This window comes from Carcharodon carcharias, chromosome 12 (assembly GCF_017639515.1).
Source record: "Carcharodon carcharias isolate sCarCar2 chromosome 12, sCarCar2.pri, whole genome shotgun sequence".
Lineage (NCBI taxonomy): Eukaryota > Metazoa > Chordata > Chondrichthyes > Lamniformes > Lamnidae > Carcharodon > Carcharodon carcharias.
The window spans coordinates 115,644,252-115,668,329 of record NC_054478.1 but is presented as its reverse complement, the minus strand read 5'-3'; the positions used below and the strand labels follow the sequence as shown (position 1 = coordinate 115,668,329).

The window sequence follows — 24,078 nt, the reverse complement described above, 5'->3', positions numbered from 1 at the left end:
GCACCATGGTGTGATACAATGATCAGTCGACAACCTTCGTTCTCCAAAATTATACACACTTCGTGGATGGATGAGTAATATATTTTTTTGGGAACTGAATAACATTGAACAAAGGTGTTCAATGAATAGAAAGTGTTAAGCAGCCTAAGGATTCCTATTAATTTATAGCAATACAAAGCATTTTCATCAAATTACAAAGTTTAAAAGTCAGGTACCTTGGGTACTCTTCATTGTCGGCAGTTCAGACATTATCCTTACACCAGTTAGAGTTGACAATGGTAACAGCACGTCCTGTTGTATGTCTGGAAGAGATCTAAATTCGTCCAAAGTGTAAACCAAGCTGGGCTCCAAAGCAACCTGTTGTAGCTGTTGTGTTATGGCATTCTCAGCCCCAATGGCTAAAGTCATCACACCAGATCGTAGCAGAGTATCTGATGGCTTTTTGATATCATCTCTTGATCTTCCACCAGTAAGAAGTATCAGAAACTGGGGAACACCTTCCTCTTTCCTACTTCCTGAATATTTGGTAAAAATATATTTATGGACATAATCCAATGCTTCTCCAGTGTTGAGCACAGTACCACCTCTCAGCTGGAGTCTGTTTACTTCAGAGAGAATTTCATTTTTTGATGAGTAGGTGTTTAGATAGAACTCAGGTTCTGCAACATCGCTGTACTGTACCAGGCCTACTCGCACTCGATCACTTCCAATATCAAGGGTCTCAATTATTCTTGTGATGAAGTCACGAATGGCTTGTAAATTTGTGTCTCCAACATGAAATGATCCATCAACTAAGAACACAATATCTTTCTTGTCTGTTTCTGTTACAAATAAACACAGGAAATACACACAAATATTTATTACTTCTATAAATTAAATGCATGATTTGTATAGACTATGAAGATACTTGATTATTAAAGTTGCATTCATTTTTCAAGTTGAGATATGCACCACACTGACAAATGGACTACCTCTTTCCATTGCTCTAAATTGCTACTGGCAGTGAAACTGCAGCAGTTTAGGCAAGGTTTAACCTCAATTGTTTGATGGACTGCCCCTCCCACACCAATCTCACCCATTCTGCTCTAGCCTTGACCCACTTTGTATTCTGACATCTGCATTTCGAAAGTCCAAAATTGCTGTTGCACAACCCATGACCATGACCTGCTCATTCTGGCAATGATTCTATGATAGAATAAATTGCTGTGAAAGTCCTTTGATGCAGACGGTATAAATGTGTTCATACCACAACCCTTACAGAAAGATTGAAAACTAACGAATGCAGCAGGCGGGTTGGGGTCACATGTAAAAAAGGGTAACTTATTTTTTTACTGTGATAACCATGAGTCAGATGGTGGAAACTAATGGTCTCCCTCTTGGATGATTTTTTTTTCCATTTATGGAAGAAGCACCAATCATTTTTCAGGAATGTAATTCTTTCCCAAGATCCTGCTGTTCTTGGTGTTGGAGAATTCTGAGGCAGCAAATATAATGTTACAATATAGATTGTGTTACAAGGAACAAGAGTAATTGCATAGCATAAAAGGCACTTCCGGAACTAGACCAGTGTTCTCCAATATAGTCACCACCAGCTATACGTGGCTAATTGCATTTCTGATCTATAAATAAAAGCTGAGTAAGAGACATAATCATTGAGGATACGATCTCAATGCTCATCCATGCAACATCTGCAGTTTCGTGGATTTGTTGATAAAATATTTAAGATGAAAAGCAGAGCATGTTAAGTATTAGTGCTTCACTTCCTTGGTTTCTGAATGTTGGTAAATGTTTGCTAATTAATACATATACAAGCGAAGTATATTCAACTGTCTGATTTAAATGCATCTAGGGTGTTTTTTACTAAGATTAGTGCATGTGACTAAAACAGTGACATTGTATCAACCTGTAGCTTGTCAGCAATTTCTGTTAGACAACACTGAACTAGACCATAAATTACATGATGGACACATCAAGCTCCAGTGGCTCATCTGTAGCTAAGGATTATTTATTTGTTCACAGGGCGTAGGCGTAGCTGACTAGGCCAGCATTTATTACTCACCCCTAATTTCCATTGAGAATATGACAGTGAGTCATCTTCTTGAACTGCTGCAGTCCATGTGGTATAGTACATGGAAAGGGAGTTTGAGGATTTTGACCCGGGGACAGTGAAGGAACAACAATATAGTCACAAATCAGGATGGTGTGTGGCTTGGGAGGGTAGCCTGCAGGTGGCGGTAGTCACATGCATCTGCTTCCCTTGTCCTTTGAGTTAGTAGAGATTGAAGGAGCCTTGGTGAGTTGCTGCAGTGCATCTTATATATGGTACATACTAGTGCCACTGTGTGTTGATGGTGGAGAGAGTGTATGTTTAAGGTGGTGGATGAGGTGTCAATCAAGTGGGCTGCTTTCACACATGGACAAAAGAGCTGAACTCCCGAGGTGAGGTGAGAGTGACTGCCCTTGACATCAAGGCAGCATTTAACTGAGTGTGGCATCAAGGAGCCCTAGCAAAACTGGAGTCAATGGGAATCATGGGGAAAGCTCTCCACTGGTTGGAGTCATGCCTAGCACAAAGGAAGATGGTTGTGGTTGTTGGAGGTCAGTCATCTCAGCTGCAGGACATCACTGAAGGAGTTCCTCAGGGCCATGTCCTCGACACAATCATCTCCAGCTGCTTCATCAATGATCTTCCTTTCATCATAAGGTCAGAAGTGGGGATGTTCGCTGATGATTGCACGATGGTCAGCACCATTCGTGACTCCTCAGACACTGAAGCAGTCCATTTCCAAATGCAGCAAGACCCGGACATTATCCAGGCTTGGGCTGACAAGTGGCAAGTAATATTCGTGCCACACAAGTGTCAGGCAATGACCATCTCCAACAAGAGAGAATCCAACCATCACCCCTTGACATTCAATGGCATTACCATCACTGAATCCCCCACTATCAACATCCTGGGGGTTACCATTGACCAGAAACTGAACTGGACTAGCCATATAAATACTGTGGCTACAAGAGCAGGTCAGAGGCTAAGAATCGTGCAATGAGTAACCTACCTCCTGACTCCCCAGAGCCTGTCCACCATCTACAAGGCACAAGTCAGGAGTGTGATGGAATACTCCCCACTTGCCTGGATGAGTGCAGCTCCCACAACACTCAAGAAGCTTGACACCATCCAGGACAAAGCAGCCCGCTTGATTGGCACCACATCCACAAACATTCACTCCCTCCACCACCAAAGCACAAGTGGTAGCAGCGACACATCCTACAAGATGCACTGCAGGAATTCACCAAGGCTCCTTTGACAGCACCTTCCAAACCCACAACCACTACTATCTAGAAGGACAAGGGCAGCAGATAGATGGAAACACCACCACCCGGAAGTTTCCCTCCAAGTCACTCACCAGCCTGACTTGGAAATATATCACCGTTCCTTCACTGTTGCTGGGTCAAGATGCTGGAACACCCTTCCTAACAGCACTGTGGATGTACCTACACCACATAGACTGCAGCGGTGTAAGAAGGCAGCTCACCACCACCTTCTCAAGGCCAAATAGGGATGGGCAACAAATGTTGGCCCAGCCAGTGAAGCCCACAGCCCATGAATGAATAATAAAAAAAGGAGTATTGTAATACAGTTCATCTTTTCTTGTTCAATAAAAGTTTAATTTATTTGTTAAAAGATCATTAACTGACTCCAGTGACTCTGTTCAGTAGCCATTCTCCATGTATCTAAACAAACAAATTAAAAATTAGGATCTGTCAAGCTGGGTTCCACTCTGGGATTAGGCTTGTCCAGGGGTAACCCCAGCTGGGATCATAACATTAGCAACTCCTGAAGTAGCAACTTCATGTCTATGGAGGACCCCAAAGAATAGTGCTGTAAAAAGATCAGTTGAGTGTTCTATTAATTTCTACAGAAGGGCTCTGATAACCATCTGTTTCTTGTGGACCGCACCAGATTTATAAAGGAGATGCATTCAGTAACCAGGTGAGAAACCTTAGGACAACCTCCACTACAATGGAATAAACCAATAATCTGGTTGGCTCCTATGGTACAGAAACTCCCCCTCCAGTTAATCACTGGCAAAAAAAACCTGTTATCTATTTGACTGGTTCAAGGAGGAAAATGCACCTCATGGAACCCAAGACTCAGGAAGGTTCAGAATTCAATATCTGATCTGTGTTATGTTAGTTGACTTTAGCCAGTTACAGTGATGGCTCACTACAACTGGCCTCAGAAATGCTAGGTTAGAATTAAGAAAAAGCAACTAAAAGTCCTGCTCCTGATGTAGTGACTCATGATAGAATGCACATACATGTGAGGATCAAGTGAGGGCAAGTTTGGGCTGTGCTTTGATGCTTTCAACAGTCATGTAGCCTACTGGCAGGGACTATCTAGATTCACACATGATTCAAGGCTACATGATAATGTATCAAAGGACTGACAGAACCTCAGATTCCAAAGATGTCATTTTGACTATGTGCGTTAGTGTGAAATGGGTGAAAGTGATGCAATGGAATACTGGGACTTCAGCGTAAATGCATATCAGGAGAAATGTAATACAATTTTCTATCAAGCATCTTACACAATCACACAACCAAAATTACTTCCTCATCTTCAGGAGAGCAGTGAAAGTTGAAACAGGTTAAAAAAAACTGTTGTATGCCTGCTATTATACAACTACATCAATATAAGAGCATTTTGTAACTTGCTCCTGTATGCATTTCAGAGAGCACCATGCTGTAATACTTTGATTCTGACAAACCGATGTAACAATGTCTCCAAAAAAAAAATATTGCTTTTTATCATGTGGGTGTAAAAATAAAAATAACTTGTTCTTTAGAACTAAATAATGTTAGAGTATTCAGAGAGGAGAGAAGATTGTTTATAGCCAAGATTTTCTGATAAATTTACTGCAACACAAGATAATTTAGCCAAATGGTAGATCAAAATGTAGTTACCTTTGGTAGTTGGAGCTGTTGGCCGTTCATAAGTTTTACTTACATCAGTCAGTGTTGACAAAGGTAATAGTACTTCCTGCTCTATCTCTGAGAGAGAAGGGAGCTCTTCCACTCCAAAAGCTAAACTGGGGTGTGAACTAACCTCCTGTAGCTGTTTGATCTCATTCTTCACTCCAATGGCTAACGTTGTAATACCAGCTTGTAACAGGGCATCTGATGGCTGTTTCATATCATCTCTCAATTTTCCACCAGTGATAAGTACCAGAAACTGGGGAACACCTTCCTCTTGCCTACTTCCTGAATATTTGGTAAAAAAGTATTCAAGTACATAGTTCAGTGCTTCCCCAGTCTTGAGAATTGTGCCACCTCTCTGCCTGAGTCTTCTTACATGAGAGAGAATTTCATTTTTTGATGAGTAGGTGTTTAGAAAGAACTCAGGTTCTGCAGCATCGCTGTACTGTACCAGTCCTATTCGCACCCCATCACTTCCAATGTCAAATGTCATAATTATTCTTGTGATAAAGTCACGGATAGCAGCTAAGTTTCTTCTTCCAACATCATATGATCCATCAATAAGGAACACAATATCTCTCTTGTCCATTTCTGTTAATATTACCAAATGGAATACACAATTACTATAACATAATATCACACATTTGTAAATTCTAGAAAATAAAAGCGTAATTTGCCCTTAATATTAGATTTGTGAAATAACTGGATTTATCTCTGAAGGTACAGAGATAATCCTTCAAGCCGGAACACTTAAGACACTCAGGTAGACAAGTGTTGCTTGTGTTGTTTTACTCACCAATTGTGAATTAAGCCATTTGCCCAGCTATGCTATGACTTGAAGTATTTTGGTACTTTGGCAAAACCTGCACTTTCTAACCTCATACACTTTGTATTCAGCAGGTCTGTATTCTGCCAGTAGTTCTCTGCCGACTTTTACCAGTGGACCCAATTTTAACTTGACTCACTCAATGGAGTCCAAGCAGGCAGCTAGTTAAAATCAATCAGGGACTAAAACCCACCAATGTCCAGCTATACCAGCATCAGAACCAATCTCTTGTAGCTGTGTTATCGCATTCTTAGCTGCAATGTAACGCCAGCTTGCAAATAGGGCATCTTTTGGCTGTTTCACATCATCACTTGATTTTCTGCCAGTCCTCAAGTTGTTCAATTTTAACCTGCACTTCTGAGCAGGCCACTTGCCTTATGCCAGCAGCACAGTTCTCTAAACATACGGATCAAGGTCCAATGACAATGCAGCTTTCCCACCAGATAAAGTTAGCAGGAAGGGAAGATGAGGCCAAAAGAGACACTACCACTTCCCTCCCTCATTCCCAAATACACGACTTCCCCAAAATTCACGACTTCCCCAATTGCTGGCAACTGTCTTTCCGGTGCAGACCAACAACCACTCCCACCCAATTTGCACTACTGCCCATAGGCCACTAAATGTTTTCAATCCTTTTTGGGCAGGCAACAGGCCAGGAACAGGCACATAAGATCCACAAGTTAAAATCATCTGGGCTTCAGAGTGCTAAGGTCAGGAGGGAGTTGCTGCTCATCTCACCCCCACCTGCCCAATTCCCACACTGGGTTAAAACTGGGCCTCATGAGTCAGAAAATACTGTCTCTCTCTGAGTACTATGTTTTTTCTTCTATTTATGGAGTAATAAGATAGCTTTCAGAAATGTAAACTTTTGCTATTTTCATTCCTCTTAAGTGTTCCTGTTCTATTGTGAGAACATACTAAGGTTTTACTGCTATGAGCCAAGGACATGCCTTTGGGCAGAACACACAATAATGATGATGACCAAAGTTTTGGTATGTCACAGTTTAATGCTTTTGTTAGGAGAAACACAACTGTTATAAAGCAGGGAGAGACAGACTCATGGCAAAACTGGAAGTTCCAGGATCTTATCTATACCCGAGGATAATTTAGCACTCCTTTTATTAAGCCGGCAGTGACACACTCAGTTTCACAAAGCAAAAATGCTATGAATAATAGAGGAAGAAGTAACTCCTGCTGTTGAATATTGAAGGATATAAAAAAAACAGGGTCAGTGCTGGAAATTTTGAAGTAGATATTCGTTTTAGTGCCAGCACTGTAAATTTTGTAAATTCATGGGGCTAATGTTACAGTTAGTAGAGGACCTGGTGGTTGTTGCTGACCACAATCAACTCCTTTCCCACTGTCCTCTCCCTATTCTCTGCTGGGAACTTACCTGAGGTTACTATCAGCAATGTTTCATTCAGGTGAGATGCCTGTGGAGATGCAACAGGCACCAGGAACTCACCATTGTTGGTGAGGTCGAAGGGCCAATTTTTCACATTCCTTGATGCTTAAAAATTAGCCTAATTCCTAGGTGATGATACATCTCAGCCAGTAAATTAAAATAGGGAATTATCAGATTTAAAAAAAATAAACTTACACAACATAAAATTGAAGTGCTCTTTCACTAAAAGATATTTCCTGAATCAGATGAAAACCCAACTGATGTCAGACAGGGCAATACATGTATAACATGTACATTGTTTCATAATAATTGTCACACAGCAATTTATTATTATCTTTCAAATGCAACGCCTTGTGTGAATGATGTGAATGAAACATTTGTTTCCAGGGGAACCTCAACAGGGGAAACCTACAGTTGATATTCATTCATTAAAAGTAGGCTTCATTTAAACGCAATGCTGGGAATCTAGAGCAAAAGTGATTGTATGGAATGTATTTTCCCCTAACACTATTTTATTTTAGCAAATCTGAATGCTTTAATGTTTTAATTAGTTCCTGCGCAAGAATTACATCATTTCTTAGCATTGTGTTGAATAATAGTTGTTTAAAACATTCAAACCCAGAGTAGTTGCTAAAATTTTGGATACCTTTTTTAACTGGAACAGTTGGTTGCTCATAAACTATGGTTACACCAGCCACTGTTGACAGGGGTGTCTTCAGTTGTTCCTGTAACTCTCGTAGAGAATGAAAATCATCAACACTGAAAATTAAACTGGGGTCAATTGCAATCTCATTTAGCTGTGTTGGGTCTGCATTCCCGGCTCCAACTGCAACGGTTATTATAGCAGCTCGCTTCAGAGTATCTGCAGGTCGCTTGACATCATCCTTAGAACTTTTGCCAGTGATAAGCACCAAAAACTGGGGAACATTGTCTTCCTTCCTACTTCCTGCAGCTCTGGTAAAGTGGTTTCTATAGACGTAGTCTAAAGCTGCGCCAGTGTTAAGTGTCCAACCGCCTCTCAATCTCAGCCTTTTCAGAGCAATTTGTAAAGCAGATTGCGTTGTGTGGGTATTTAAGTAAAATTCAGTTGTTGCAACTCCACTGTACTGTACCACAGCAACTTGAACAGAATCTGGCCCAATTACAAATTTGTCAGTTATATTTAAGATAAATTTGCATATTTGCAAAAAGTTAGCATTTCCCACACTGGAACTGCCATCGATCAGGAATACAATGTCCCTCTTGCTGACTTGAACTGCAAAATAATTTTAGGTTAGTTGAAATTTTTGCTTTAACTCATTTCTTAGTCCAAAATAATAAACTTTGGCTTTGCACTAGCAGCATAAAGTGAGAGATCACGCAAAGGGTTATAAAAATAATGAACAGGGCTAATCAAGACACACAATGGAGAATTTTACAGATTTGAAATCCCAGCGCAGAGATTCAGATCCTGGGAGAAAATAAGTGGAATTTAAGCATGTACCCAATGTGATTTTCCAAATAACAGCTGTAAATGAAATTGAAAATGAACCCTGACAATGATACATACCAAAGTATTTGAAAACTTGTATTTTACAATTTATATTAATAAATTGCTACTTATTTAATAAATAAGCACACAAGAAACACCAAATTAGACAATCTTCAGCACAAAAAATAAACAAGTCTAACAAAGAGCGATAAAAGGTATAACTCCTAATTGTAGAATCATCATAAGATTATATACAAACCAGAAGCAATGTCTGTGTCCATCAATACATCTGTCTCTCTATTAATTAAATAATAAAACAGAAAGTAATTCAGCTGGACCTCAGCCATAGGGTTGAGGCATTGCTGGAGCTGGTGGAAGATCAAGCAGATTAAGGGAAGTATAATTGCCCCCAGCCGTCAGTTAGAAAAGAGGCCTGTTACTGAATTATCCTTGAATGGGACTGAATAAATTTCTATTTGACACGCAGTGTGCAATATAGTGGGAAGCATTAATACGATTGAAAAATACTATGGATCTGGAAATCTGAAATAGAAACAGAAATGCTGGAAATACTCATCAAGCCAGACAGCATATGTGGAGAGTGGAACAGTTTTGACCTGAGGTCACCTGCCTGAAATTCTACCTCAGTTTTTTCTCTCACTTACATGCTGCCTGCCCTGTGGAGCATTTCTAGCATTTCTGCTTATGTGTGTGAAATTTTGACGGATTCTAATGTTTCCTTTGCTACTGAGCAATGGGAAAACATTTTTTTTAAAATAAACAAGCTTTTAGTATTCTGTTTACATTTTTATTTAATTTCTCAACAACTCACTGAAATACCCTTGTCCAAATCTGGTCGAGTAGCAACTCTAGGCTCAAAGTCCTGAGAGAACAAGCCCAAACTTTCTGATCACTGAGATTTATCTTTGAAAAGGGCACCATCTCTCCAAAGTGAAATACTGCGTTCAAGGAAAGCTGTTTGATTAGGGAAATTGTCATCGATTTTGTTGAATTTCATTTGTATAATTAAATATGCAATAAAACAAGTGCTTACAAAAGTTGGAAGCTACGCACCTTCAGCCTTAGGCTCTCCCACCTCTATCACCAATTGCTTGGTGGCCACTAACGAAAACAGTGACATCAACTGTTGTCTCATGCTAGCCATTTCTTGAAAATCGGGAACGAGCATAACAAATGAAGGATCGGTAGCTATCAGTTTGGCTTCAGCTGCATCGGCATCTCTCACCCCAACAACAAATGTAAACGTGCCACGCTTTTTTATTGAAAACACTCCCCGTCTGACGTCATCAGTGGACTGTCTTGAAGTCATGAGGACCATTACCTGAGGAACCCCCTTCTTTGCCCTGCTCCTGGCCATTGGAATAAAGTGATTGTCAATCAGAAATTGAAAAGCCATTCCAGTGTTGGCTTGATTTCCACCTTTCTGTCGAAGGTTTTTCACGGCATTGAGGATTCCTATTTTTGTGGGATATGTGTTTAAATAGAACTCAGTACTGGGAGTGTTACTGTATTGCACCAAGCCAATTTGGATGGCATCAGGGCCGATATTGAGATCTTCAATGAAATTTGCAATGAAAGAACGTATGAACTGAAATTCATCCCTTCCCAAATTTCTTGATCCATCAATTAGGAAAATTAGGTCAGCTGATTCCTGCACTTTAACGAGAAAGATAAATGTAAAATATGAGCATCTTAAAATAGATAACGCAAAACAATACATTAAAATGGAAAGACTGGCATTTATATATGTATTTCATGTCCTTAGCATGTCCGAATGCACTTCAAAGACAATGATGTACCTTTGCAATGTTATCACTGTGGTAAAATAGGGAAAGGCCACATGCTTTACTGAGAAACCTATGTGAAACCAAAGCCTTTAGTTTTTTTAATTCTTTCTTGGGATGTTGGCTTTGCTGGCAAGGTCAGCTTTTGTTGCCTATCTCTCAAAGTGGTGAACTGCCTTCTTGATTGCTGAAGTCTTTCACAATGTGATTAGGAAGGCAGTTCTTGGATTTTGATCCAGTAACAGTGAAGGAACAGCGATATAGTTCCAAGTCAGGATTGTGTGTGGCTTGGAGGTGAAATTGCAGGTGGTGGTGTTCCCATTTGTCTACTGCCCTTGTCCAGGTGGTGGTAGAGATCGCAGGTTTGGAAAGTGCTATCAAATGAGTCTTGGTGAGTTGCCACAGTGCATCTTATATATGGTATACATTGCTGCCGCTGTGTGTTAGTGATGAAGGGAGTGAATGTTTAAAATGGTAGATGGGATGCCAAGTAAACGGGCTGTTTTGTCTTGGATGGTGTTGAGCTTTAGTGTTGTTGCAGCTGTACTCAACCAGGCATATGGAGAGTTCTTCATCACACTCCGGACTTGTGCCTTGTAAATGGTGGACAGGCTGTGGTTACACACCACAGAATTCCTAGCTTCTGACCTGGTCTTGCAGCTACAGTATTTATATAGCTAGTCCAGTTCAGTTTCTGGTCAATGATAGCCCCCAGAATGTTGATAGTAATGCATAGAACCAAGAGTAAGAAAGAAAACTAACTAAGAGAAAAGGTAGATTGAGATGACAAAGGAGGACAACTCTGTTCAAACCATGGGAAACAATAGATTAGAGAAGGAGTGGTGCACTTAGTCTTGCATTCAACACAAGGAAGATAAAGGAAGAAGAAATTTTGTGTAGAATAGTGAGTTTGGAAGGAAGGACAAAATACATTTCAGGGGAAGTAACATTATAGTATTATTGATAAAAAAAAGTCTGAGAAACTCAAGAAAGGTTAGGAATGGACAAGTTTAGAAGACAGAGGCTAGAGAAGCTTTTAGATGAAATCTGAATGATGTTCTTGCAGAATTCCCTGGTAAGGAAGCAGTATTCAAATCTTGCAAAGAATTAGTTTAATGGAGTTAAGAGGTTCTGAGATCAAAATGAGTTTAAATTTGATGAGGTAATAATAAGCTGTTTTATTTCCAATCTCCTGTCAAAAATTAACAAAGTGATACAAGAGGAGTGTAATTGCTAAAATATGTTTACTCCTATCAGACGACCATCTAGGGTTCAGTTAACAAGATGAAAGTTGCATACATATCAAAAAGGAAAAGAAAAGCACTCAAAATTTTGAAGTCAAAAACAATAATGGGGGCTATGAATTTGAAATACAAATTAATGATGAGGTCTCAAGTTTTAAATCAGAGAAGATAATGGGATTAAAAGATAAATATTTCTGGAACCATCATTGTGAGTCATGGTGTGCTGCCTCACTATGTAAAGAACATCATGGAGAGGGGGCAAAATATTCTGTAATGGGTCAGAAGAGAGCCAAACATTGGTAACATGGAGAGAAATCCTACAATCAGATTTTCAGAAGCTAGGGAGAAAGTTAAAAAGTAGGATTTTAAAGGTAGAAATCTCTGGATTGCTCCCAGTGCCATGCACTAGCAAGAATAGAAAATAGGAATACAGAAAGAATCAATACGTGGCCGTGGCTTGAGGCATGGTGCAAGAGGGAGAGCTTCAGATTCTTGAGCCACTGGGGTCAGTTCTGGGGCAGGAGGCTCCTATTCAGAAAGGTGCAGGCTGCATCTCAACAGAACTGGGACCAATGTCCTCACAGGGAGTTTCAGTAGCGTGGTTAGGGAGAGTTTAAGCTAAATTGGCAGGGGGTGAGCACAAGCATATCAAGGTAGAGAAAAGGAAAAAGTGCATTAAGTGAGAGTGTTTGATAGAACTGGAGAATGGAGTAGTACCATAATATATAGGTGCAGACAAAGAAGGATGTTATGTTCCTTCTGTCGGGTCGCTTTGCTCAGTGAACACTGTTGCATGTCTATCTACTGCTGAGTGAGTTGGTAAACAAGATACTGTAGACACAGAGACCAATGTAAGATGAAGCACATGCTGTTAATTAACACAAGTTACAGAGCACTAACCCAATGTGGGCTTCTCAAACGAGACCCTATTCTAAACTACTGATTAACATTATAGCTCGCGCTACACAGCAATTGGGTAATACAATCACATGGTCAATCTGCTTACATTCTCTTAAAGGTGTATTGCACCTCAGGTTACCACATCCCTCCCCCTTTACTCGAAGGTACAATTTACAATCTTTACAATATATCAAATATTTACGTAAACTATTTACAAATTCAGTCTCTCCAGAGGGTTCTTCAAATGTGTCGAAAGTCATAGTGCTACGACTTCAGATGGTTTATCCGAGGCCTCCCTCTCAGGAGTCATCGGTCCACTAGGCTTTCCAGTAGGAACCTGTAAACCTGTTTGTTTCTTTGAATATCTCAGGCTCAACGGATCCTACAGGAACAAAGCAAGTGGAGTTCCTTCCACATGCGGTGTGGACTCCAATGGGAATGCTTGGTGCATCCTTTATTGTAGATCTGTTTCCCTTTCCCTGAGGTGATCTATGTGTCTCCTAATTATCTGATCTTTGACCGATATACGATAGGAAAGGGGTCCTGTCACTGCACTAACTTCACCTGATAGCCATTTGGGCCCATCTCCAAAGCTCTTTGCAAAAACTATGTCTCCAACAGTGAAGTTTCTTTCATGAACATGTTAATCATGTCCATTTTTCTGGGCCTCCTGACTTCTCGCTAACCTCCACCCTAAATGCGGCCTTATGAGGCTCAAACATGTCCTGAGATGTCTCTTCATCAATACCTCTGCTGGGCAATACCGGTGGTCATGTGTGGCGTAGTCCCATAGCTGAGTAGGAAATGTGATAATCTAGTTGCAATAGAGTCTCCACCCCATTTTTTCATTCCGGACTTAAAGGTCTGGACTGCCGTCTCGGCCAATCCATTGGATGCAGGGTAGTATAACAAGGTCTCAACATGTGAGGCTTGAAAATCTTTGGAATTCCCCGCTGGTGAATGCCATTCCATTATCAGACACTATTATTTCCGGTAACCCGTGTATCGCAAAACTCTGACGCAATCTGTCTATGGTGGTGGCAGATGTGGGCGATCTCATCTTGTATACATCCATCCACTTCAAGCGGGCGTCTGTAATCAAGAGGAACATTGTGCCCATGTAGTCAATGTGGAGGTGGACCCATGGCCTTGCATGACAAATCCCAGGGATGCAATGGGCAAAAGGGGGAAATTTCTGTACTTGTTGGCATTGTATGTAGCTCTTGACTAAGTTTTTGATTTCTGTATCCATCCCTAAGTAGGCCACCATAAGTAGCTGCGCGCCAACATTTTCATTCTAGAGATGCCAGGGTGAGCAATATGTAATTCGGTCAATAATGGCTTTCTTCCTCTTGGAGGCACAATGACTCTCACTCCCCACAGTAAGATGCCATCCTGACAGGTGAGCTCATATCGCCTATTAAAAAGGGTTTAATTTCATCAGACTTTGGCCTGTTAGACCATCCCTGTAAGACTTGTTCCCTTACGTGAGACAAAACTAGATCACAGTCCACCCACTCTCTTATTTGTTTGGCATGTACTAGTGATGAACCCAGAAAGTTTAATAACAGGACAAGTTCTTGAGGAATTGTGGCATCTTTTAGAGGTAATCGGCTCAGTGTGCCGGCATTTGCAATCTGGCTTTCCAGCCGGTGGATAAAAGTATATTTTGGATGCGTGCAGAGGCAATTGAGGGTATTGCATTATCTTCACCGAACAAGCCTAGTAGTGGCTTGTGATTGGATACAATGGTAAAGTGGTGACCATGGATGAATTGATGGAACTTCTTAACGCCAAATATAATGGATAAGCGTTCTTTCTCTATTTGTGAGTATCTTCGTTCTGCAACACTGAGTGTTCTTGAGACATAACCAATGGGCTGCTCGGAACTATCCGCCATCCGGTGGGAGAGTATTGCCCCTACTCCACAAGGGGATGCATTGCAGGTCAAAATTAATTATTTCTTTGGGTCAAAATGCACCAATAGGGCCGATGAATGTAGCAACTGCTTTACTGTCATAAAAGCCTGTTGTTGTGGGGCTTGCCAAGTCCAGCTGTGGTTTTTCTTAAGCAAACCATATAATGGAACCAGTACTATTGACAAATTGGGAGAAAACAGCCATAGTAGTTAATCATTCCCAATAAGGACTTGAGTTCTATGGTGTTTCTCGGCTAGCACCTCATGAATGGCTCTCACCTTGTCTTCTACTGGGTGAAGGCCTTGCAAGGCGACCCTATGACCCAGGTAAACCACTTCTTTTGCTTGGAAGGTACATTTTTCTCTTTTCAAACATACTCCGGCTTGTGAGAAACGCTTCAATATCTCTTCCAGGTTAGCTGGGTGTTCTTCATCAGTTAGTCCTGTTACTAGGATATCATCGAGGTGAAACAGCACATGGGGCAGAGCTTGAAGTAAATTTTCCTTAGTCCATTGGAAAATGGCACAAGCCGATGAGGTTTTGAAGAGTAACCAGGTATATTAGTATAACCCACTATATGTGTTGATAGTTACAAAATCCCGCGAGGCCTTTTCTAGCTCGACTTGCTGGTAAGCGTGGCCCATGTCGAGTTCCATATATGCGGTTCCCCCTGCCAGCTTGGAGTACAATTCATCAATTTTCGGTATAAGATGCCTGTCAAGTCTGGCCACTTTGTTAATGGTCAACTTGTAGTCCCTGCCTATTCGCACACTCTGGTCAGGCTTTAGTATTGGAACTATGGATGCTGCCCATTCTGAAAATTAGACAGGTTGTAAAACCCCCAACCTTTCCAGCCTGTCTAGTTCAACATCAACTTTTTCTCGCAGTGCATAGGGGACTGGCTCCACCTTTATGAATCTGGGGGTTGCCTCAGGATTCATGTGGATTTTAGCTTGCAGCCCTTGAATCTTTCCAATCTCCTCCCTGAAAACAAAGGCATATTTCTGTAAATAATTCTTGCAGATCTTTCACTCTGAGTTGAAAACTCTCAGTCCACTCCAACTTTGTTTCCTTAAGCCAGTTCCAACCAAATACTTTTGTACCTACCCTTGCTACCATTATCAGGGCTTAATTAGCAGACTGATTTCCATATTGCGCTATAACATTGCATACACCTCTTACTCGTATGTCTTCACCGGTATACGTTTTTAATTTAGCATCTGAATTTTCCAGATTCAATGAGTGGTCTCCTCCATTCAGATATTTGAATGTATGTTCCCCTATAACTGTCATGGATGCCCCTGTATCCACCTCCAATCGGATGGGTTTCCCGTTGACTTTCACTGTCATGTAGATTGGCTCTGTTTTACCCATTTTTAAGTTGTTTAGTGAGTAAATATCTGATTCTGTTTCTTCTGGTTCCTCTATTATGTGGATTTTGCGATTTCTATCATTTTGCTTAAAGTTTTGTCCTATCTTGTCTTTACAATATCGCATAATATGCCCATTACGATGGTGGTAGAAACACTTGATTCTTTTAATTTGTCGTTTGCTTGCAGGCTGACTGGTTCCATTTCTGCTATTATTATTGTAGGTTTTCTCCATTAAACCATTGGCTTTTGCTGGTCTGTTAATGGTGGCTGTTTCCTGCCTTTCCACAGAGCCTAGTGCTTCTGCACCATTTCTAGCCGGTGCTTTCCTCCTGATGTGAAGGACTTCGCCATTTTGTCCTCCCTTTATTGCTTCTGAATCCCTGACTGTGCTTTCCATTATGAACGCCAACTTCAGCACCTTGCTGAAGTCTAAATTAATTTCCTACAACAACCTTTTTTGAATGGCATCTTCATTAATCCCACATACTAATCGGTCTCTTAACATATTGTTAATCAATGTCCCGAACTCACAGTGCACTGTGAGTTGTTTTAAGGCTGCTACATAGCAAGTGGTTGTCTCTCCAGGGGCACGACATCTCGAATTAAATTTAAAACCGAGGATTTTGGCTGAAAGTAGCTTTTCACAAGATTTACCAACTCATCAAAGCTCTTGGAATCTGGGGCATTCAGTGCCTTTAGACAACAAATTAAGCAGTATGTTTTACTGTCACACATCAATAAAAGGATTGCTCACCTCTTCTCCTCCCCCAATATGTTGTTGGCCAAAAAGAAGAACACAAAGCATTCAATTTAATTTGACCAGTGGTTTGATCAAATGGTTCGATACGGCACACTGGAAGGAGATAACTTCGAAAACTGTGATTAAGGCTGTACTTACAATCACCTTGAAAGGTGCGGCTGATTTACCTCTGTTTAATTTCCACAGCTTTCTTTGGTGTCGTCGACTGGTCGTGTTTTGCCTCATCGCCTGTTGTTATGTTCTTTCTGTCAGGTTGCTTTGCTCAGCGAACACAGTTGCATACCTATCTACCTGTGAGTGAGTTGTTAAACAAGATACTGCAGACGCAGAGACCAATGTAAGATGAAGCATGTGCTGCTTATTAACAGAGCACTAACAGAATGTGTGCTTCCCAAACCAGACCCTATTCTAAACAACTGATTAACATTGTGACTCGTGCTACACAGCAATTAGCTAATACATTCACATGGTCAATCAGCTCACATTCTCTTAAGGTGTATTGCACCTCAGATTGCCACAAAGGACTACGAGGAAGACAAGGTTTAGAATGCATGGATGTAAATGCAAAAGGTATGGTGAATAAGATCACAAACACAAATAGCTATGTGGGATATGATATAGTGGCAATAATGGAAACTTGGCTAAAGATAGTGAGATTTCAAAAATACAGAGAGTTCAGAAAAGATGGGGAAGAAAAGTGGGGAGGTGGGATGCGGTATTCAGTAGGGAGGACATTATAGTAATGGAAAGAATGGATGTCCTTGAGGGAGCAAGAATAGACCAAGGCCATAAGACGTAGGAGCAGAAGTAGGCCATTCAGCCCAGCGAGTCTGCTCCACCATTCAATGAGATCATGACTGATCTGATAATCTTCAACTCCACTTTCCAGCCTTTTCCCCATAACCCTTGATTCTCTTACTGATTAAAAATCTGTCTATCTCAGTCTTGAATATACTTAATGACCCAGCCTCTACAGCCCTCTGTGGTAAACAATTCCACAGATTAACTACCCTTGGAGAGAACAAATTCCTCCTCATCTCTGTCTTAAATAGGTGACCCCTTACTCTGAGATTATGCGCTCTGATCCTAGACTCTCCCACAAGGGAAAACAACCTCTCAGCATCCACCCTGTTAAGCCCCCGAAGACTCTTATGGGCAGAATTTTTCACTTGGTGGGCGGGCTCGGTGGGGGCAGGCAGGGGTGGTCAGGAAGCCAACCACTGCCCGTGATTGCCATCGCATTGTGATTTCACACTGGCGGGCCAATTAAAGCCTGCAGCTGCCTCAGGGAGATGAAGAGATTTTTTTTTTAAATAAAAAAAGTAAAAATGTAACAAAACATGTCCCCTCGTGTGACTCTGTCACATGAGCAGGGACATGTTATTAATTAAAAGTTTAAGTTTTTATTTTATTTTTATTTGCTGTTGGAAACCTCATCTTACTGGATGGGCAGCACAAAGTTTTTGTTAATTGATAACTTAATGACCTTAACAGGCCTTTTAATTGTCGGTGGGTGCACTGCCGGCTCTAGCACTCGCCTGCTAACCGAATTATTGCGTGACTGCGCGTTGACGTCGGCATGCTCAGCCAACACCAACACGCATCATTTCACGCTTGAGCGGGTCGGGTGCACGCCCGCCCACTGAGCAAAAATTTCTGCCCTATATGTTTCAATAAGAGCGCCTCTCATTCTTCTCAACTTCAATGAGTTCAGGCCCAACCTACTCAACCTCTCCTCATAAGAAAATCCCTTCATACCCGGGATCAACCTAGTGAACCTTCTCTGTACTGCCTCCAATGCCAGTATATCTTTCCTTAGATGAGGCGACCAAAATTGTTCACAGTATTCTAGGTCTAACTAGTGCTTTGTATAGTTTTAGCAAGACTTGCCTATTTTTATACTCCATTCCCTTTGAAATAAAGGCCAACATTCCATTTGCCTTCCCCATTACCTGTTGAACTTGTATGCTAGCTTTTTGTGATTCATTCCCTCTGTGCTGCAGATTTCTGCAGTCTTTCTCCCTTTAAATAACATCCAGCTCCTCTGTTCATCCTGCCAAAAAGTACATAAGCTCACATTTCCCCACATTATATTTCATCTGCCAAGTTTTTGCCCACTCACTTAACCTGTATATACCGCTCTGTAGACTCTTTGTGTCATCCTCGCCACTAGGCTTCCCACCTGTTTTTATGTCATCCACAAACTTGGCGATTCATTTCCCACATCCAAGTCATTAATATATATTGTAAATAATTGTGGCCCCAGCACTGATCCCTGTGGCAATCCACTAGTCCCCCTCATTGCAACTCTCTGTCTTCTATTAGTTAGGCAGTCCATCCATGCTAATATACTACCCCCAACACCATGGTCTCTTATCTTATTAAGTAGCCTTATGTGTGGTACCTTATCGAAAACCTTTTAGAAATCCAAATATATTACATCTACTGGTTCCTGTTTATCTATCCTGCTTGTTGTCTCCTCAAAGAATTCTAATAACTTTGTCAGGCATGATTTCCCCTTCACGAAGCCATTCTGCTTGATTAGATTGTGCATTTCTAAATGCTCTGCTATTACATCCTTTTTAATAGACTCTAACATTTTCCAAATGATGGATGTTAAGCTAACTCGCTTATAGTTACCTGTTTTTTGTCTCCCTCCCTTTTTGAATAAGGGTGTTACATTGGCAGTTTTCCAATCCTCTGGGACTTTTCCAGAATCTAAGGACTCTTGGAAGATTACTACAAGTGCATCCATTATCTCTGCAGCTACTTCCTTTAATATCCTAGGATGCAGCCCATCAGGATCAGGGGACTTAACGGCCTTTAGCCCCATTAGTTTCCCTAGTACTTTTTCTCTAATGATAGTTATTGTATTTATTTCCTCCCCCACTGTTGCCCCATGATTATTTAGTATTTTTGGAATGCTATTAATATATTCTACTGATGCCAAGTATTCATTTAACTCCTCTGCCATTTCCTGGTTCCCCATTATTTCCCCAGCCTCATTCTCTAAGAGACCTATGTTCACTTTGGCCTCTCTCTTCCTTTTTATATAATTAAAGAAGCTCTTACTGTCCATTTTTACATTACTTGCCAGCTTACCCTGAAAGTTTGTTTCCTCCCTCTTTATTAATCCATTTGGTTTGAGTTGAGAAGCAGGAAAAGTATGATCTGACTCTCAGGGTATTCTATAGGCTGCAAAATAGTGGGAGAGGTAGAGGAGAAGGGAAATCAAGGATATCTGCAAAAACCATAGAGTGATGATAGTTTGGGACTATAGTTACCCAAATATCAATTGGGATAGTGTTGAAGGAAAAGGAGGGGGGAGCATTTCTATATGTGTTCAGGAGAACTTCTTGACCAATATGTTCTCATCCAACTCAGAAGGGGGCATTGCTGGATCTGGTGTTGGGAAATGAGTTGGGCCAAATGGACCAAGTGACTGTGAGGGAACATTTGGGTAAGAGTAATCATTATATCAGAAGGTTCAGATTAGTAATGGAGAAGAGCAAGGACCAACCTAAAGAAGAACTTCAAAATTGGAAGAGGCCCAACTTCAGTGGGATGAAAAGGGAACTCACCAAGGAAAAATGCAACTGGAGATGGATAGGAAAGTGTGTAATGGAATAATGAGTGGTTTTTAAGGAGGAGATGTTTCAGGTAAAGGCTAGGTAGATTCCAACAGGGGTGAAAGGTGGAGGAACCAAAGAATGGTCTCTTTGAATGATGAGGAGATAGAGACTATGATGAAACAGAAAGAGGGTGTAAGATGCATGTCAGGGGAAGTCTTCAGTGAAAAACAAACCAAATATAATAGGTTGAGGTGGGAATTGAAGAGATAAATAAGACTGGCAAAGAGGGAATATGAGAATAAAAGGGAATGCTAAAATATTTTACCTACATGCAAATAATATGCAGGGGTAGTAGGTGGGTCTGTTTAGGGACTAAGAGGTGCAGGGCAAACCTGCAACACTTCATGAATACTTTGTATCGATGTTTACTGAAGGAAGATGATGCCAACAAACCATCGGTAGAAGCAGAGGTGATAGAGGTAATGCATGAGATGAAAACTGAAAGGCAGGATGTAATGGAAAGTTTAGAGTGGGTTAAGCCATCTGGTCTGGATGGCTTCCATCCTAGGTTGCTAAAAGAATTGGAGGTGAAGTTAGTGAAATGGCTTGCTATAATCTTCCAGTCATCTAATCAGGTGTGATGGAGTTGCCAGAGGATTGGAGAGTGGCAAATATGACACCTTTATTCAAGAAAGGATGTAAGAACGTTCACAATAACAACAGGTAGATCAGTTTAACAGTGGGTAACAGTGGGTAACAGTGGGATAGCCAGCATGGATTTGTAAAAAGTAGATCGTGAGTGACTTATCTAATTAAAGTTTTTGATGAAATAACAGAAAAGGTTGATAAAGAGGATGCAATAGATATTGCTTGTATGGATTTTAGGAAAATGTTTGACAGAAGGGGAGTTTAAAAAATTGAGACTCATGGAATGGGAATCTCAGTGCCAGCTTGCATAAAAAACTGGCTTAAGAACAGAAAATCATGAGTAGTGATAAATAGTTGTTTGACAGTGTTTCCCAAGTTCCGAGGACAATGCATTTTTGATATGTGGATTTTAATATAGGGAAGTGTGAGGTGATGCATTTTGACAAAAGGGGTAAGGAGAGTAATATGGACTTAATGGCCCTTTCTAAAAAGTGTTCAGGGTCAGACGAACCATGGGTTCATGTGCATAGATCTTTGAAGGTGGCTGGACCTATTGAGATATTAAATAGTAAAGCATATAGGATCTTGGGCTTTATAAATAGAGGTATTAGATACCAAAGTTAGGAAGTTTGCTAAACATTTATAAACTCTGGTTAGGCCACAACCTAGGGTATTGCATCCAGTTCTGGTCGCCATACCTTAGGAAAGATATAAAGGTCCTTGAGAGGCTGCAGAGGAGATTTACCAGGATGGTTCCAGGGATGGGGGATTTTAGCTACAAGATTAGGTTGAAGAAGCTGGAGTTGTTTTCCTTGGAGTAAAGCAGGTTTAAGGGAGATTTGATAGATTTACAACATTATGACAGTTTTAGATATAAAGCACTGCTGCTCCCATTAGATGAAATGGTACAAGCGCTAGAGGATACAGTTTTAAGGATTTGGGCAAGAGATGCAAGGGGGATGCGAAGAAGAACTTTCGTTGCAGCAAGTGTTAAATTGAAAGATAAAGCATAAAGGTCTGCAAAGATTAGTGGTAATTCAGAAGATTGGAGTGAATTGAAAAACCAGCAAAGCATGACTAAAAAAGTAATAATGAGGGAGAAATTAGATTATGAGAGAAAGCTAGCTAGAAATATAAGAACATATAGTAAGAGTTTCTACATAATTAAAAAGGAAAAGAGTAACTAAAGTGAATGTTGATCCTCTAAGAGAGTGAGTCTACGGAATTAGTAATGGGAAATAAAGTGGAAGCGTTGAACAGATATAATGGTTTACATTTTTGCAAAGACTGAGATGGTCTCTGGCTTAGCCAAAATGGTGTCGGAACCCATGGGCAGAATATTATGCTCGGCGTGCGGGCGCGCCCCTGACGTGCCTGACCGTAAAATGACGTGGAATGATGTCGGGCATCCATCCCAATGTCATCACACAGTCTCGCTATATTTCATTCGGCAAATGCTCAGCGGAGTTGGCTGTGCACCCACCAATAATTTAAAGACTTATTAAGACCGTTAACAATCTAATTAAATTTAAATTTATAGGCAGGCAGGCGAAAAGGCCAAGCAGCCTTTACATTTTTTTAGGAAACCTCATTTTACGCATCGGCGAGCGGACCCCATCCCCACTCGCCGACCAGAAAATTCTCCCCATATAGTCTGATCTGGAGCTATGGATACAAATACTTGTTTTCATAAAGGATTAAGCAGTTGTCTGAAATGTTTGTTTTATCAGGAATTTTGTGGTTAGATGAATATAAATGTAGTGAATGGGTTTTTAGGAATGAGAGTTTTTTTAAATAAAAAATAAAGCCTACAATCGACACTTGGACCTTTATTTTATTTCATCTCAGCATGGGTCCTGAGGTCTGCCCATGGAGGATACTGGATGAGTTGGCATGGAAGATGGTGAGTGGGGGTCATTGGCTGGCATGAGTTGAAACTGTTGGCTAAGGGGGTATAAAGGGCCATTTGGTGTAGGTAGAGGGGCATAGATTCATATAGAGGCTTTAAATGGCCTTAAGGATGGGTGGGTAGAGGGGCGCAGGTTGGCATGGAGGGCGTGGGGGCCAAGGGGGGTGGGTAGGGGAAATAAAATGGCATTGATGGGTCATGGGGAGTGTTTGGGGGGCAAGGGACTGTGAGGGATGAGGACTGGAGGGGTGTTTTATCAGGTTTTTTTTAACAGCTGTGACAAAGTCCTGGAGTATCAAGGTAGGCTTTTTCCACAACCCGCATCCACACCCAGCAGCCCCTGCCGGCTGCCACCAAACTCTTCTCTAGGGCAGCGGGACTGACTCCCATTAACACTCATCTCACCCCATCTGGGGCACTTTCTCCCGAGTCAGGTTTGTGGGGCCAGGAATTTTCCCAACTCTGTGCTCTTGATTTGGAAGCAAATATTCAGGCCTTTGAGTCTGTCTTTAGTTCAGAAGACACAAACACCATCCCAAAAATACTTGTCAATCAAGACGTGAAAGGGAGGAACATGAAACAATTAAAAAGGCAGGAAATCTTAATGCAATTAGGCAGAGCCAATACGGATTTGTGAAGGGGAAATCGTATTTGACTAATTTATTAGAGTTCTCTGAAGAAGTAACAACTAACATAGATAAAGGAGATCTTGTAGATGTGGCATACTTGGATTTCCAAAAGGCATTTGATAAGATGCCATATCAAAGGTTACTACACAAAATTACAGAATCACACAGTGCATAAGAGGCCCTTCAGCCCATCGAATCTGCACTGACCTACCTACCTTATCCCATTTACCAGCGCTTGGCCCATAACCTTGAATGTTATGATGTGCCAAATGCTCATCCAGGTACTTTTTAAAGGATGTGAGGCAACCCGCCTCCACCACCCTCCCAGGTGGTGCATTTCAGACTGTCACCACCCTCTGGGTAAAAAGGTTTTTCCTCACATCCCCCCTAAACCTTCTGCCCCTCACTTTGAACTTATGCCCCCTTGTGACTGACCCTTCAACCAAGGGGAACAGCTGCTCCTATCTACCTTGTCCATGCCCCTCATAATCTTGTACACCTCGATCAGGTCGCCCCTCAGTCTTCACTGCTCCAACGTAAACAACCCAAGTCTATCTCTTCATAACTTAAATGTTTCATCCCACGCAAGATCTTGGTGAATTTCCTCTGCATCCCCTCCAGTGCAATCACATCCTTCCTA

At 41.2% G+C, this 24,078-nt stretch overlaps 1 protein-coding gene across 2 annotated transcripts in view; it reads right to left on the bottom strand.

Moving 5' to 3' along the window:
• LOC121284958 (collagen alpha-3(VI) chain) overlaps window positions 1-24,078 on the bottom strand; it is a 101,503-nt gene that overhangs the window by 28,534 nt on the left and 48,891 nt on the right. For both annotated transcript variants that reach the window (XM_041200948.1, XM_041200949.1), the window contains exons 3-6: window positions 9,754-10,356; window positions 7,855-8,463; window positions 4,966-5,568; window positions 216-821 (exon numbers count right to left, since the gene is read on the bottom strand). In XM_041200948.1, the coding sequence (XP_041056882.1) occupies window positions 216-821; window positions 4,966-5,568; window positions 7,855-8,463; window positions 9,754-10,356 (2,421 nt within the window). The remainder of the gene's footprint in view (window positions 1-215; window positions 822-4,965; window positions 5,569-7,854; window positions 8,464-9,753; window positions 10,357-24,078) is intronic.